The following is a 15,294-nucleotide window of genomic DNA, read 5'->3' on the forward strand; positions in this document are numbered from 1 at the left end:
TTTTCCTATTGTTTTATGATTTTTTAAATAATTTGTTAAGATTTGGAAAATATTGACTTAAAAATGTCAAAAGGTATTTCAGAAGTTGATTAAAATTTATTTAAATGCAAAATAGAAAGTTGTAACACTTCAGAACTAAATAATGGAATAATCTAGAAAAATTTCAGTTTTATGTAAAAATGAACTAAAACACAATTATTTAAAAAAATATCTGGTCAAGTATAGCATTATAATATTCAAATAATTATTTTCTACATAAAATTTGAATAATATCCAAAACTAATTTATATTACAAATCAAGTAATGTATTATAATAACTAAAAAGTGCAAATAAATAATGCTGTAAATGCCAAAATTAAATATCTCATGATTGGACTTCATATAAACACATTTTTCATTAACAAAAAACAGTTTTATAAGAAAATAACATTTACAACCTATATTACTTGCACTCATCAATTAATAACATAAAAATACTATTTTCTGAAATAAAAGAGAGGTCCCATGAGAGATTAAACTTAGAATAATTCAAATTTTATATTAAATCAATATATTTCATACAGGAAACATAAGAAAATTTACAATTATATCCAAACATGTATGTTGTGTATTTGTACACGTTCTCTTCTGAAATGACATTCATATTTTAATAGAATGACACATATTCTGAGTCACTGTACTTTCTCGAACCGTGACTTCGCATTGTGCACATTCTGATCAGCTGTATTCTGTCAAAATTTTTAATTTTTTGTTTGATATCTGGAAAGCTCGATTTCGGGAAAATTCTATATACCGGCTACTAGTACCCCCACTATGTTCCTGGACGAAAGCAATATATAGACGCGCGCAGCGGCCATTACGAGTACATTTGAAGGAATCTTTAACGGTGACGCTTACTGCTGCCAAAAGTTGTATTCTAAGCGCGAAAAACAGTGCGAGATTGTAAATTAAAAGAGTGAGTTACAGTTTTGAGTGATATAGAGAATAAGTCTGTGAGAACAAATTCATATTTTACTGAAGGTTACAGAAACGGAAGAAAGGATGTCTCTTCTACCGATGCTATTCTCCAGCTGGTGGGAGGATCTGGAGAGACCTCATCGTCTCTTTGATCAACATTTTGGATTAACATTGAGTCCTGACGAACTGCCTAGTGCTTTGGCACCTTTCGAGTCTGACGTTCTGGTACTTAGACCACGTCGTCGTGGAGTAAGGAGATACCAACCTTATGACAGAGCTGTTGAACGTAAAACCAGTGGAGCATCAACAGTACAAGCTGACAAGGACAAGTTCCAAGTAACATTGGATGTTCAACAATTTGCACCAGAAGAAGTGACTGTCAAAGTTGTGGGCAATAATGTAGTCATCGAGGGCAAACACGAAGAGAAACAAGATGAACATGGATGGATCTCCAGACAGTTCGTACGAAAGTACCTTGTACCAGAACAGTGCGATATCGATCAGATTCAGTCAAGTTTATCATCTGATGGAGTATTAATGATCACTGCCCCGAGAAAGGAGTCAGAGCCAAAGAATGAGAGAATCATCAAAATTCAAAATACAGGACAACCTGCTTTAAGAGAAGACTCAAAATCAAATGAAGCACAAAAAGAGCAACAGGCAACACCTCAGAAAAGTGCGTCGCAACAAAGAGGACAGAAGGAGCAGACAGTTAAGGCTGCTTAAGAGATCTGTTTAATGTTGGTTGCATTTTAGCAGCAAACATGTTATATTTGTAAACAGTATTTTGTTATTTCATTGTACTTATGACTGATTTCAAGCATTCTTTTCCATTCCATTCAAGTTAATATCATTGTGTTAATCTCGTTCTGTAATTTTTCATTGTTCCTATAAATTAGTAATTTAGATAGATATTAAGTTATTAAATTTTTGACATGTCATAAAATATTGAGATTGTAAACATACCTTAATTGTTTTTGTAACTATGTATGTCATGTTATTTAAAATTTCTTTGTAATAAAGTGTTTTGTAATAAAATTAAAGTTTTTTATATAATTATTTGTGTTCATTTATTATTCCCTTAAGTCCTATTTAGGGAAAGGTAAATAGAAATAAAATATAGGAAATTCAATTTATATTAAAACTTTAATATAATTAATTGTACATTTGTGATAAAAAAGATTATAAAACCTAACAATTAAATATATAAGATTAAAAAATATGTTTCTTTGACAGTGGACGGCACTTTGATATGTTAAGATAGTCTAACTACTTACTTATATAAAAATATTAATATTTCTGAACTTTTAATAATCTTTTGGACGGAACATGTACTATGTCTTTTCTTAACACTCAATAATTACTTCACATTTTTCTGGTAACACAAAAATACTTAAAGCGCTTATTTACACTATGTACAAGTGTGGAGAATCAAAATTTGAAGTAAATTTAGTTCATTTAAATGTATGCATATACCAATTGAAGTAAATGCAATCAGATCTAACTATTTAAAAAAAAAATACATTTAAGTAAATCTGAAATGTAAGAATTGAGTATTTTCTAAATATCTTATGTTGCAAATTGTATAGCAACACCTATAAATAGTAATAGGGTTGAAATTGTAATACCAGTAGCAGTATTACACCTATGATCGAAATAACAGAAACACCATATTACTTCATCATAATAATCTCTATGAATATCCAGTTGAGAAATAGAGTTATTCACATAATGTCCCAATTTAACATCTTTGGCAGCTGCTCTACAACCTTCATATCTATCTGCTGGAATGTCTGTTCTAAAGCCACGTACAGAGCTTAAACACTCTCGTGTTATCATGGTTTCCGCTGGAAAAAATTTACAAAGTATAGTTACATTAATTAGAAAATATAGTTAAATATTAATGTATTTTTAAGCTAATGCTAGTTCCTCCATATTTGTACCTCCTTTCTTTTCAATAATTTTTACACATTTGTCATCATATTCTGGGCAGGTCTCTCCCCAATACCATAACCAATTTAAAGGAGTGCCACACCCAGGCTGATTACTGTTACATCTGTAACAGTACAAGCTCTCTCCTGCAAATATAGATTGCACATTTTAAATATATAAATTTACATTAATCATATTGTTTATATATTAATAATTAAACTATCATTTTACCTTTATTAATGAGCATACTCAACAACACAATAACACAAATTATTTTGTTCATTTTCACAGTTAATGGTATAAAATATTTTAAATATACAATAAAAAATATCTTTTTTATTTTAGATATAAAGCCAAAATTTGCTGAGGTTTGTGTTTTCACTTCGTGTTTTTATAAACCTTGTACGCTTACAGTATATATTGTGTGATATACACTAATCTCTAGATTGTACATTCAAGTGTAACTCTACCTTCTCTGGGGAAAATGGCAGTTACAGGAAACAAATCCCAGTGCGACATACACTATATATAATTTATAACCGGCAGTTTCGAAATAAATGAAATTTTCATAAGACCATGCTGACTTTTAACAGCAAGCTGCTTTATTGCATATTTTACAGAAGCGCGATGCTAAAGATTATATCACAACGTAAGTGATCGTTTTTAAAATTTATATTTCTGATCAGTTCAAAAACAGTACTGCGAGTGCCATCTAACGATCAAGTGAAAAAATAATAAAATGAAATGAAATGAATGTTATACCGACATCGCAAATTGCTCTACAAAATCGAACGGGTTAGAAAAGTGGGCGCAAATTCGGAAAACTATCATGCTCCGATATCAATTAAATTTTTTTAAACTAAGCTATCGTTCACAAAAGAAGATATCTGTGAGAATGGTTTCTGGCGATACAAAAGAAATTTTGTTGCCATTATTATGTTATTCCCTATATCATTGACGAGATATTGCGTAGTGTGCGAACTGTTCTGAATATATAATAGTTTTATTCTTATATATTGTTTAAAATTTAAATTTTAGCGCGTTTTTCAAAAAGTGACGTCATCGACGAAAATGGAACAAGTAGCGCCATCTCTCCGGCGAACAGGGTGAACTACACGGTTTTGAATCACCTACTTCATTAGTTCCTATTTCCACCGCTAGAGGTCTAAATACCAACTTTATAGCGAGAAACTTCAACTCCTTCGACATCTAGCGGCGAAAGATAGGAACTAATGAAACTACAGTTTTAAATACGTGTAGTTCATCCTGTTCGCCGGAGAGATGGCGCCACCCATTCAATTTTCTAAAAAATGAAAAAAGTCGATACCAAATATTCTTTAAACTTATTAAATTACAAAATATTTTTAAAAATTACTTAAAGTACATAGAATTCTTTTAGAAACTTAAAATTAAAATTGTGTATGTTATTATTATACGTAAGTATGTTATAATATAACTGTTATGTTATTGTTTACTTAAGAGTTGTATTGCAGCTATTAATAAGTTCAAAATTAATTTGAAATTAAAAATTTTATTTTTCATGTCATGCTTCTTTGACAAAAGATTGCACCTAAAAAAGTATTCTTCCAAACAAGTAAATTTCCAATCAATTAAATCCCAAACCCCGTCTAAACGTAGCATAATTTCCGCAATAAATAAGATCCAGCGTCCCGTGGGATATCTAACCAGGTAAAATAAACGTTAAAACTAGCGACCAGTATCTGGCAGCGATTCTCGCCACAGGAATCGGTGGCACTATATTACGATCGTTGGATACCGTCTTAGAAGAGTCGTCCTCATTGTCGTCGGTGGAGATCTGCAGATTTTGTCCTTATCCTCGGACAACCGGCGAAAACTTTCACGATAAACTCGACGCGAATGTCCTCGAAGTGTTCCCTTCGCTCCTGTTCTTTACTCCGCTTTCCAGGCTTTTCCATTCGAACACTGAAAATGCGATTACGTAATCTCGAACGGGTATACATTATACGTACATAGAGTTACACCTCCTTCTTCCTCGTATCGTTTCAGATACTTGGATATAGATACGAAAGGCAAAGGTTTGAACGGAGGAAATATGGAGGGAGGTCGAAGGGTTTTGGATATCTCATGGATTCCAGGAGTAGCCCGAGGCGTTCAACCAATTAGCTAACTCCACGGTACTTCACCCTCGAAACCGCTAACGAAGAACCTAAGCGAAGGAAGAAAACCGAGGGGTTGGCGGAGGTGAAGGAGAAATCTAGATATTCGCGAGGTGGATTCCGCTTGCTGCATGGATGATCCGCCCGCGGCTCTTCCCGCCCGTTTCTACAGCTATCCCGAAGGACCCACCGTTGCTCCGTCGCGGCTTCGTCAGTTTTACTTCGTCTTCTGTTTATTTTGGTAAGACGCTCGCGATCAACTAGATTTCCAGATACGCCGAATTGCTAGAAAATATTTACTGCCTTATACCCTTTCGGCGTGGAATTTCACCAAATACTTTTGTTACGCAACTGCACGAATAAAAGATATATTTATTTGTAATATAACAATGTATTGATTACTTAACGCTATTACATGCATTGAAATAACACTATGATGGCTGCCTATGCAGTCAAATGTCACATGGGCCTGGCAATATTTTTGGAGGATTAATTTAACAAAATTTTATGTGAAGTTTCAAAATAATTCAACGTGTGCAAACATAGATATGAAACGAACGAGAACAACAATAATTACGAGACGTTTAATATAACAAATTTAATATTTTTCTTTGTGTGATAGTTGTTAGAGCAACCACCTACGTTTATCAATCGTCACACGCATGTTGTGTGAGCAACCATTATAGTGTTCATCAGAAGAACAGAATGATTCTTGCAAAAAAATAATTACACCACGTAAGGATACTTACTTGAACATCCTACTAAACATTTCTTACTAAATTTCAAAAGAACCAAATATTTTACAAACTTGTCACTGTCACTGACAGCGATATGTCTACATCTTTAAACAATTTCAAAAGGGTTAATTTTATAGAACATAAGATATGCTTTCTACCGAAGTAACGCAAGATTAGCATTATCGAACTTCGTTCTCAATGGCGATCGTCCTTTCTTTCCCTCTGTTGGTATCCTGCTTTTATTTCCCCGAAGTTTAGAGCAGGGAATGTAAGGGTGGTTCAACGAGACCGTTAAGTTTCCATCTTGGTTGCCATTTAGCGCTTCGGAAAGCGCCCGGGGCAGTGAGACCGGTAGACAAGCTGCAGGGAAAGAAAAGGGGGACGAAAGAATGGGCGGGAAACAAAATACGAGAAACTTGGGGTAGATAAAGGGCATAAAAGTTAATAATGCTTAAAAATCGATGTTAATCACGTTAAAGAATTACATTGTGGTATTTGAAGCGGTTATAATTTGTTGTATACAGGTTTAGAGTTAACAGGAAAATTATTATGTAAATTGTAATAGTGATGCATGTATATTGAAATAGGATATATTTCTTATGAAGTAGGATATATGATTTTCTTGTAATATAAGATGCATGATACACATATATATTGCAAATGCATATTCACATTGTAAATTCACAAATGTATCTACAAATGCATTTTACAAATTTATTGACAAATACATAATTTCATTAGCTAGTTTATAAGTACTTTATATCAGCTGACCTGTAACAAGGTATTTGCTAAAATGACCCACTCAGGCAACGAAAAGTAGGTGCTACGATTTCTGGTAAATTTATTCAGTATCTCTGTAGATTTGGCGGGAAGATTGGTAATTGAAAGATACGATAATAGAGTATCGTCACGCAGCAAAGTCGCAATTTCCTCGAGCTTGACATTAGTTTCGATAGTCTTTGCTTATCGCGTGGCGGCGTTTAAATTCCTGTTTATCGAGACACCGAGTAAATTGCCTTTGAAGGAGTGCTCTCTGTCGCCGGGAGATTTATCGTTGAACCAACTTCCGTGGACTTTTCCTCGCAGGAAGCGAGTCGATGCTCTCACGTCTCTCACGACGTGACGGCATAACTTTGCATAGACCGATATGAGTCAGCCACGTGTCATCCGTATGTACAAACCTTTCCAGCCGAATCTTATGATCGAGATAAGACGTTCGGCTACGAGCCACGGTTCGTTGGCATCTCTGCATCGCGTGATAAGCTGCGACGCGAATACGAAACAGTGTCTCCTCCTCTGCAAATTTATTGGGAATCATCTTCTTCCTATATCGTTTCGCTCGTGCAAACCGATCGCCTCGGTGCAACGATCGTACAGGAAATTGCAACTTTTCGTGAAATTTTTATCTGAGTTTTCCGACGATCTTTTGTTCTATTTGATGTTCGTGCGATTAAACGATGCAACAAAAGCGGTTTTATTAAAATTAGATATGGCTCTGTTTGTTTGAGTTAATAGATGAAAGGGTGAATTTTAAGTAGGAGAAGATTTTTGTAAAATATGCAAGGGTCTCTTTTGTTCTTTGGTTTACTTGGATCTCTACTTGCACTGTTACTGCTAGATTATTTATTACACATATCAATGTTAAATAATTAAAAATTTTGGAGAATTTAAAACTGATGAAAAATTGTTACCAGAATTGGTAACAAACAATTGATAAAAGTATATATTTGTTTTAAATTAGTTAAGACTATTTCCATCTTTAAACCCCTATCAACCCTTGATCTCATTTGGAGTAAAGTGATGACTATCAATAATTGTCCCGAATAAGTGTTTCCTAATACAATTATTTTAACATTCTCTAATATATGAAATTAATGATGTATCTTGTTCAGTCCAAATTTCCAAGTTTCATCTAACAAACTACATGATCTAGTACCCAACCACCTGACGCCGATTTTAAACATTGTATTTTCTTGAAATTTCTCTCGTAAAAAATTCTCCCATCAAAAAGAACACGAAAGAAAATCTCTGACCACCATTTTAATGTTCGAATTTTTCGAACTACCCTACTGTATACATTAAAATGCTAACAATCTTCGACAACGTTCGCGTTTTGTTGGTTCCTCGTTTACTCGTCGAAACTTGCTGAATAATTTAATATCTGCGCACGTTGAGGAAAATGTATCTCGTTTGTTTTCTCTCGGCTAAAGTTTCGTATAAAATGGTTCATTATGTTAAACGTCTTGAAAAGGTTAACGAAAACATTTGTCAAAAAACAATCCATCGGTTTTGCACAACTTTTGAGATCGTAAATATGAGTTTGATTGCAATTGCTTTTGCTTATTGCTTAAATTAAAACGACGCCCATCGACGGCCATCTTGAAAATAGTGTGATCATGTGCCATAACTTCACTTTAGTCATTAAATTGTTTCACTCTTTTCATTAAATTAAGATAATGTTTTCAATATAAATTTCTTTTGTACTTTTCTATTGTTAAGGTTTTAAATAGATTATAATATAAAATTTGTAGTGTGCAATCTTTTGGCGGCCATCTTGAAAGTAGTCTGATCATGTGCCATAACCTCACTTGAGACATTAAATTGTTTCACTCTTTTCATTAAATTAAGATAATGGTTTAAATATAAATTCCTTTTGTACCTTTATATTGTCAAGGTTTTAAATAAACTGTAGTAATAGATTATTGGCTGATGTACAGTTTTTTAAAAATATAAAATTGGTAGCACCTCTAACATAACCTATAATATATTACACAACTGATATATTATTATTACGGTATACAAAATAATGTAACATATACAAAAATGTTATGTAACAATAGTACGTAACAATAATAATATTGTTCAAGTTCTTAATATTAGAATAAGTTTTCTATTAAGAACATTAGTCTTGAATTAAGAATAAAAGAATAAAAGAATAAAATCTCTAAAAAATACACCTAGCATCAAAAAGCCATAAAAGTAACGTGTTGTTAAGCAGCTTATTAAAAGCTATGCATAGGCAATTTTCTTAATGAAACATTTTGAAGGACGTAAATGAATTTTCGCGAACGAATTACACCAGTTTTTGTCCACTTTTATCGTTCATTAATTATAGCCATATTGCAACGCGCGAACGGGGAGCCGCGTTAACACGAGCAATCAGTACATCTGTTCCTACGTTCAATTAATTTTGAAATAATCGATACAGAACGCGCGTGTAAATTGCCGATCGCTTCGAATTTCTATCGATAACATTCTCACGCTGGCTACCACCGGCCCAGCCCGAATAGAATTTCTGGGTCGCATCCATATTATTCCGTCTCTCGCGCAATTTACGAATATCGACGATTCGGACGCAATTCCTTTTTTTTTTACGCGCGCATGATCGTTGAATTTCCCGTGGATCCTAAAAAAAAGTCCCATGTTACGTTGTCGAGCGATTCATCTCGTGTACGAGCACTCTTGTAACTCGTTACTATCGATACAACCTCGTAAATGTATTCGATCGGTGTTAGGTTGCAAACTGAAATCACGGGGATGGAGATACTCAAATATTTGTAACAAACGTGCTTATTTAGATTTATTAGTTTGCTTGTTGGTATAATTATTTTAAAAATTTTGTTTGAAATTAAATTTAGGAATGGTTGAAATGTGGGAAAATTAGAGGGGTAAAAATTATGTAATTTTTAAATTTACAAATTACTAAATCCTCAAATCACTAAATCACCAATTCACCGAAACCTCAAAATCCCAATTTTCTACATCCACAAATCTTCAACTTTCCAAAGTTCCAATCTCCACATTTCCAAACCCTTAAATTTAAAATTTTCCAAATTTCCAAATCCCCAAATTACTAAACTCTCAAATTTCTAAATCACCAATTTACCAAAACCCCAAAATCGCAATTTTTTACATCCACAAACCTCCAAATCCTCAAAGTCCCAAACCTCCACATTTCCAAACCCTTAAATTAAAAATTTTCCAAATCCCCAAATTACTAAACCTTCAAATTTCCAAATCACCAATTTACCAAAACCTCAAAACCCCAATTTTCCACATCCACAAATCTTCAACTTTCCAAAGTTCCAATCTCCACATTTCCAAACCGTTAAATTTAAAATTTTCCAAATCCCCAAATTACTAAACCCTCAAATTTCCAAATCACCAATTTACCAAAACCTCAATTTTCCACTTCCACAAATCTTCAAATCCTCAAACCCAAATTCTAAAATTCCGTACATATCAAATTCCCCGAAACTACAATTTCCGAATTCCGAAATTTTCACCCGCATCAACGTTTATCCGTCTGAGCGAAATAAAATCAGCAGAAGTTGAATACGACGATTGTAGAAAAATTAGGGAGTTTCATGAATGTAACAATGCATCATCGGGCGAGGAGAACGGGACAAAAGGGGATGTTGTATGGCGAAATAGAAAATGTAGTATTGGTCCAGTGGCCCAATTCGTGTATTTTTTTTTCCCTCGCAACTATACAACACGCGTACGTGTTGCAAATCGAAATTCTATCTCGAAACGATGCGTGGAAGAGTGCTATCGAGAAGTAGGGTGTCGGAGAGGGGTATGAACACCGTGTTCGATGCCGGGTATATCCAACGATATCTCGAACATGACCGTGTTCAACCCCTCTCGTGTGTACCGACAAAAACCAAATTCAACAGCAACCGTGCTGAAGGCTCTTCTTTTTTTATACGTTGCAAACCTACCGTATGCAGGATGAAATAAACGGCAGTGTGAACCAAGTCTCTACTTTATCCGCAAAAAAAAAGACTAGACATATAGGGTGTTTTCGAAAGACTTTTGAGGAATAGTTTTGCTTGTGGAAATTTGTGTTTTATTGCAAGCTAGTGTAATAAAAATTTTAAAACTTGAAATTTTCAAACTTTTATTCAAATTTTTTATTTCTTAAATTTGTTATAATATACCCAAAAATGTTTAAATATTTAACTGTCTAAATTTTCAAATTCTACCTCAAGTTCCCAATTTTCAAACAGTCTTCTCAAATCCCAATAAAAAATTTTCAACATAAAAATTTCTTAATTCTTGAATAAATTCAAAGCGAAATTATAGAACAAATAGAAAAGGAAATTAAACGTCGCAATAACCGTTTACAATTTCCCGTTAAATTCGGTCGAAATGCGTAACATATTGAAAGCCGTTCGGCAAAATTGTTTAAAAAATTTGGACAAGAATTCAATTACAGCGGGACCAATCACGTATATCGAGGACAAATCTCGTCGCGTTAACAGTGACAGGGAACTTTCACTTTATTTCCCGTATTATCTAGATTAATTAATTCGAATTCGCTGTCGGAATTCGCGTAATCCTTTCGGACCACGCAGCTTGCACCGGTGCACCATTCAAAATTGTAAATTAGCGATTTGCAGATAATTGTCGTGTTTCGTCGCTGCTTTCCTCTTTTTCGTTTCCCGACCGAGAGAAACAGCATCCAGGGATAAACACGAGGAGGAACAGAGACGCGAAACGGCCGGTGATTCCGGGAAAATTCTCTCGTGTACCGCAATTGTATCGAAATATCAATGCAAGTGCGTATCGATACTGATACGATTATCGAAAGCCATACCGAAAATTGATGCGTTTTTATCGTAATATTAACTCGAAAATCGCGACGACGTTATTGAAATTTTCTACCTGTCGCTCGGTTTTTTGCGCCTTTTCCCACTAACGTTTCCGTCGCAATGTAAAATGGTCGAATTAACGAGGAAATCGATCGTTGCGACTCGTCAAACGGCACAGAAATACGAATTCTCTATATCGATACGCGAATGTTTTGAATTTAAATGAAAATAGCCGATGTACCGTTTTCCTCTTTTTTTTTAATTATTTAATCGATTACCAACAGCACGATAAGCTTCCATTTTAATTTCGGCCTGTTCACGAGTTAAATTGAAAAGCAGTATTTTCGTTGTCGCGTTTTAATCACGTTATTGATCCCTTGGGGCTTCCTATCGAAAATAATCTGCTCGGAAAATTAGTGATTTTTATCGACATTAATTCCGTATTATTTCATGCGCATCGCTAAGGATATTCATTACAATGATTTATTAATCGATTTATTAATCGATGCAATTTGTTTTCAATTCTCAATGATTAATGGCGGATAGTAAGCATTTATGCGCAACCTAACCTAACTTTCACGTATGTCTCAGAAGTCTTAAAGTCTCAAGTTCTTCAATTTTTAAATTTATAAATTTTTAGATGATTGGAGTTCTAAATTACTAAATAATTACATTACTACATTAAACCTCTGAATTTCTAAATTTCTAAATTTCTACATAAAGTCATTAAATTTCTAAATTTCTAAATTTGTAGGTTTCCACATACAAAAATTCCTAAAATGACTTTCCAAGTACCTAAATTTTTAAGTACTTAAATTTTCAAATTCCACACCAATTCCACTTACACTTTCTGTAAACAATTATACTTACATAAATAAAACACGTACATACATTCCTTTATTTAAACTCAAATGAATTTACAAGTAATCAAAAAATTAAACAAGCAACGTAAAAATAATTTCGTGTAAATAAACAAATTTCCATGCCCTAAAAAACGTGTCACTCCGAAAAAAGTATCGTCGATAAAACCCTGTACAGAAGCAATCCGTGTCAACAACCAAACATATTTACGATAAAAATAATGGTTATCAAGCTTCAACAACGTTCCGAGGAAAATACAGGAAGAAGAGTAAACCCGCAGGTATTTTGATACGCAATTATGTAATGTAATTAAAAGAACGAGATCGTGTCGCGATAAGAGATAATGCTGATAGGTTACACACACGCGAACAGCGGTTTAATAATTTATGGAAGCTCGTACAGATTCTGCCACTCGACCGACTCAATTATACGGCCGGCTGAAATAATCTTCGTTCATTAATGTTTTAATAATCGTAAGGAGAACGACAGGGTGGCAAAGCACGTTGAAGCATGGCGGACTGTCACGTCGAGTGTTGGAAAGCTCGTGGGAGCACACTTCAGCACATCATTAGTCGGTATAATCATCAGCCGACCTTAAAAATTCACAGATCCGTGAATCCGTGACAGGGGAATGAAAATATTCTAACAAATTGCACGCGTTTCTTCGATGATTTCGAGCAATTTTGCTTCTTTCGATCGCGACCACTTTCTTGCGTTTTGTTACTGAAGGACGTCGAGGTACTTAGACACTTTTTAATCAAACGTGTAATTACATTCTTCATTCTTCATTTCATCAAGATGTACTTTCATCGACGTTCTTATACTTCATATTTCGATATCTGTATGATTATTTTAGGTTATTTTTCAATATTTTATTACAGTATTGGGTTGGGTAGTTATTGGTACAATTGCAATATTACACTGTTCTTTATTTTACTATTCTTTCATTTCATCTTATTATTTCACTGGGTTCATATTTTTTACTGGTCATTATTTTCAGTAGTGTTTATTATTGCAATTGTACTATTCCATTATGTACTGTACTATTATTTGACTGTTCTACAATTTTATCATTTTGCAGTATTATTATTCCTCTATTTTACAAAGTTACTATTTGACTATTTCGTTATTCTAATATCAAATTACTCTATTAGTTCACAAAGACAATATTCTGTTTTGCAACAGTTTCTCCATCTATATAAAAGTCTACAGGGTGTCTCACAAGTGTATGTCTCACAACTATGAGACACCCAGTATATAGCTCTATTATAAAGCACATATTCATTTTCTCAAAAGCGACTTTCGATAACGTCCTTGCATCCAACTTCAACTTTCTGTAATTTTTCACCTGCCATATCGTTGATTTACACAACTTAATTGCACCGTGTCACAATAATTTCTAGCCAGATAATAAACCGAGACGATTTCAACCCTCAAAGTGCAAATAAATTAAGTCGTCGCACTGAATGGCGTGCGGGGTTAGATGCAAAAAAATTGATATCCGTGCGTCACGATAGCACGGATAGGAACGTTATGATTAATTAAGCATTGGCGTGTAAATTTTAGCTATCGCGAATCTCTAGCGTTATTCACACACGAGATACCCGATAATTCTTCTATAAAACTCCCCACCTGTGGTTTTCGGTCGTTAGAAAAGTCGACCGAACAAACGTCGTGGAATCTTAAAAAATAAAATCGTAAACTCGATGGACGATGAACGATGGGTATATCGAGAAAATTAATCGCAGACACGAATGCAATTCACAGGCGTCGTGTCCATTCGCGTGAACGACGCGATAATGCCAACACATGGACTTCCATTCGTTTCTCGGTGAAAACCGCTTAATATCTCGAAACACATCAACCACCGGGGGCCACACGATTTATCGTGCACACACGAACGATGCACGATGAAATTCTATTTGTAAAACTCATTATACCGTGCTTTTGCGTAGATGCTGCCCCGATAATTCCTTTAAAACACCGATGCTTCGACCCGATGTTGCACCGCTAATAACAGGCTCTACGATTAACGGCTGTTCGTGATTTTCGTTAAGCCGACTGAGAAGCGAGCAATAAAGGAACCATTAAAAATAATATGGCTTCTCTAGTTCGGTATGAAGTTATTTCCTATCGTTTGCTGGGGGAAATAAAAATGCTTAATATGCTTTATGACGGACCATGGAGGGGTGCCCTTAAGGGTGCATTTTTATTTCACGCTAGAACTGGTATCAACTTTCGCTATATTACAAAATTTATTGATCACTTACAAATTTTTTATTTTGCAATATTGACTATTTGGCTACTTGAAAAATTTTCATCAGAAGGTTTGTTAAAATGTCTGCCATATTTTGAAATAAACAATGATTGCATTACTGAAGTTAATGCTTCGCTTATTCATTTGTTCACAACTCTAGAAAGACTGGAAAGAAATTTAAAACAAAATAATTTATAAGATCTGACTAAAAATTTGACTACGAAATATTTATCTCAAAGTTCTCCTTCAGTTCCACACTCCAAGTTTTCCAACGAATAATTATAAAATTCGAAGACGTAGCACAGCAGTTAATTACTCCGTCGTTTTGGCACGATTTTTCCTCGTGAACGGCTAGTCGATGTGAGTAATAACTACGATAAGTTTGCCGCCATCATCACTCGATAAAATGACTTAATCAGAAAGAAAAATTCGTTGGAAATAGCTGGCACCCTTTCGGCCGAGTTTCAGCTTCAATATATCTCGCTTAACTTTTCCCCCAACACTTTACCTCCCGCTGCCTATCAATCTATCCCTTCCCCAAATTCGCTTTTACCTTCTTTCACATCCTGATCCGAGCCAATCCATCGAAATAAGTTGGGAACCACCAAGAAATAATTCGATTAACCATCCTCGTTCTTCCTTTCATCGAAGATTTCGACGCTGTTTCACGCGACGATAATCAATCGCTTTTATTTCTCGTGACACGAAACTCTTCTTAATCCTGAAAGGCTACAAGGTACTTTTGCACTTAGGTCTCATTACTTTTTACGAAATCGCCTGATTTTTATTGTTGAGGAATTGATTTTGATGAGGTT

The 15,294-nt window shown here is 34.4% G+C and overlaps 1 protein-coding gene and 1 pseudogene across 3 annotated transcripts; one reads left to right on the forward strand and one right to left on the reverse strand.

Moving 5' to 3' along the window:
• Nucleotides 1–799: 799 nt before the first annotated feature.
• On the forward strand, nt 800–2,013 carry LOC100880899 (protein lethal(2)essential for life pseudogene; annotated as a pseudogene). Of its 2 annotated transcripts, none has more exons than XR_013038003.1 (2): nt 800–955; nt 1,021–2,013. The product of XR_013038003.1 is annotated as a protein lethal(2)essential for life pseudogene, transcript variant X1 (transcript). The 2 variants fall into 2 exon arrangements; XR_013038004.1 differs by having other exon boundaries at nt 1,028–2,013.
• A 71-nt stretch (nt 2,014–2,084) lies between these two features.
• Nucleotides 2,085–3,531, reverse strand: crim (QVR superfamily protein crim). Its single transcript, XM_003701616.3, has 3 exons — nt 3,121–3,531; nt 2,901–3,035; nt 2,085–2,804 (listed from the first exon to the last, which is right to left on the reverse strand). The coding sequence occupies exons 1-3, from the start codon at nt 3,170–3,172 to the stop codon at nt 2,527–2,529; spliced, it is 465 nt and encodes a 154-aa protein (XP_003701664.1). The 5' UTR covers nt 3,173–3,531; the 3' UTR covers nt 2,085–2,526.
• Between the last annotated feature and the right edge of the window lie 11,763 nt (nt 3,532–15,294).

Source organism: Megachile rotundata, chromosome 4 (assembly GCF_050947335.1).
Source record: "Megachile rotundata isolate GNS110a chromosome 4, iyMegRotu1, whole genome shotgun sequence".
NCBI lineage: Eukaryota > Metazoa > Arthropoda > Insecta > Hymenoptera > Megachilidae > Megachile > Megachile rotundata.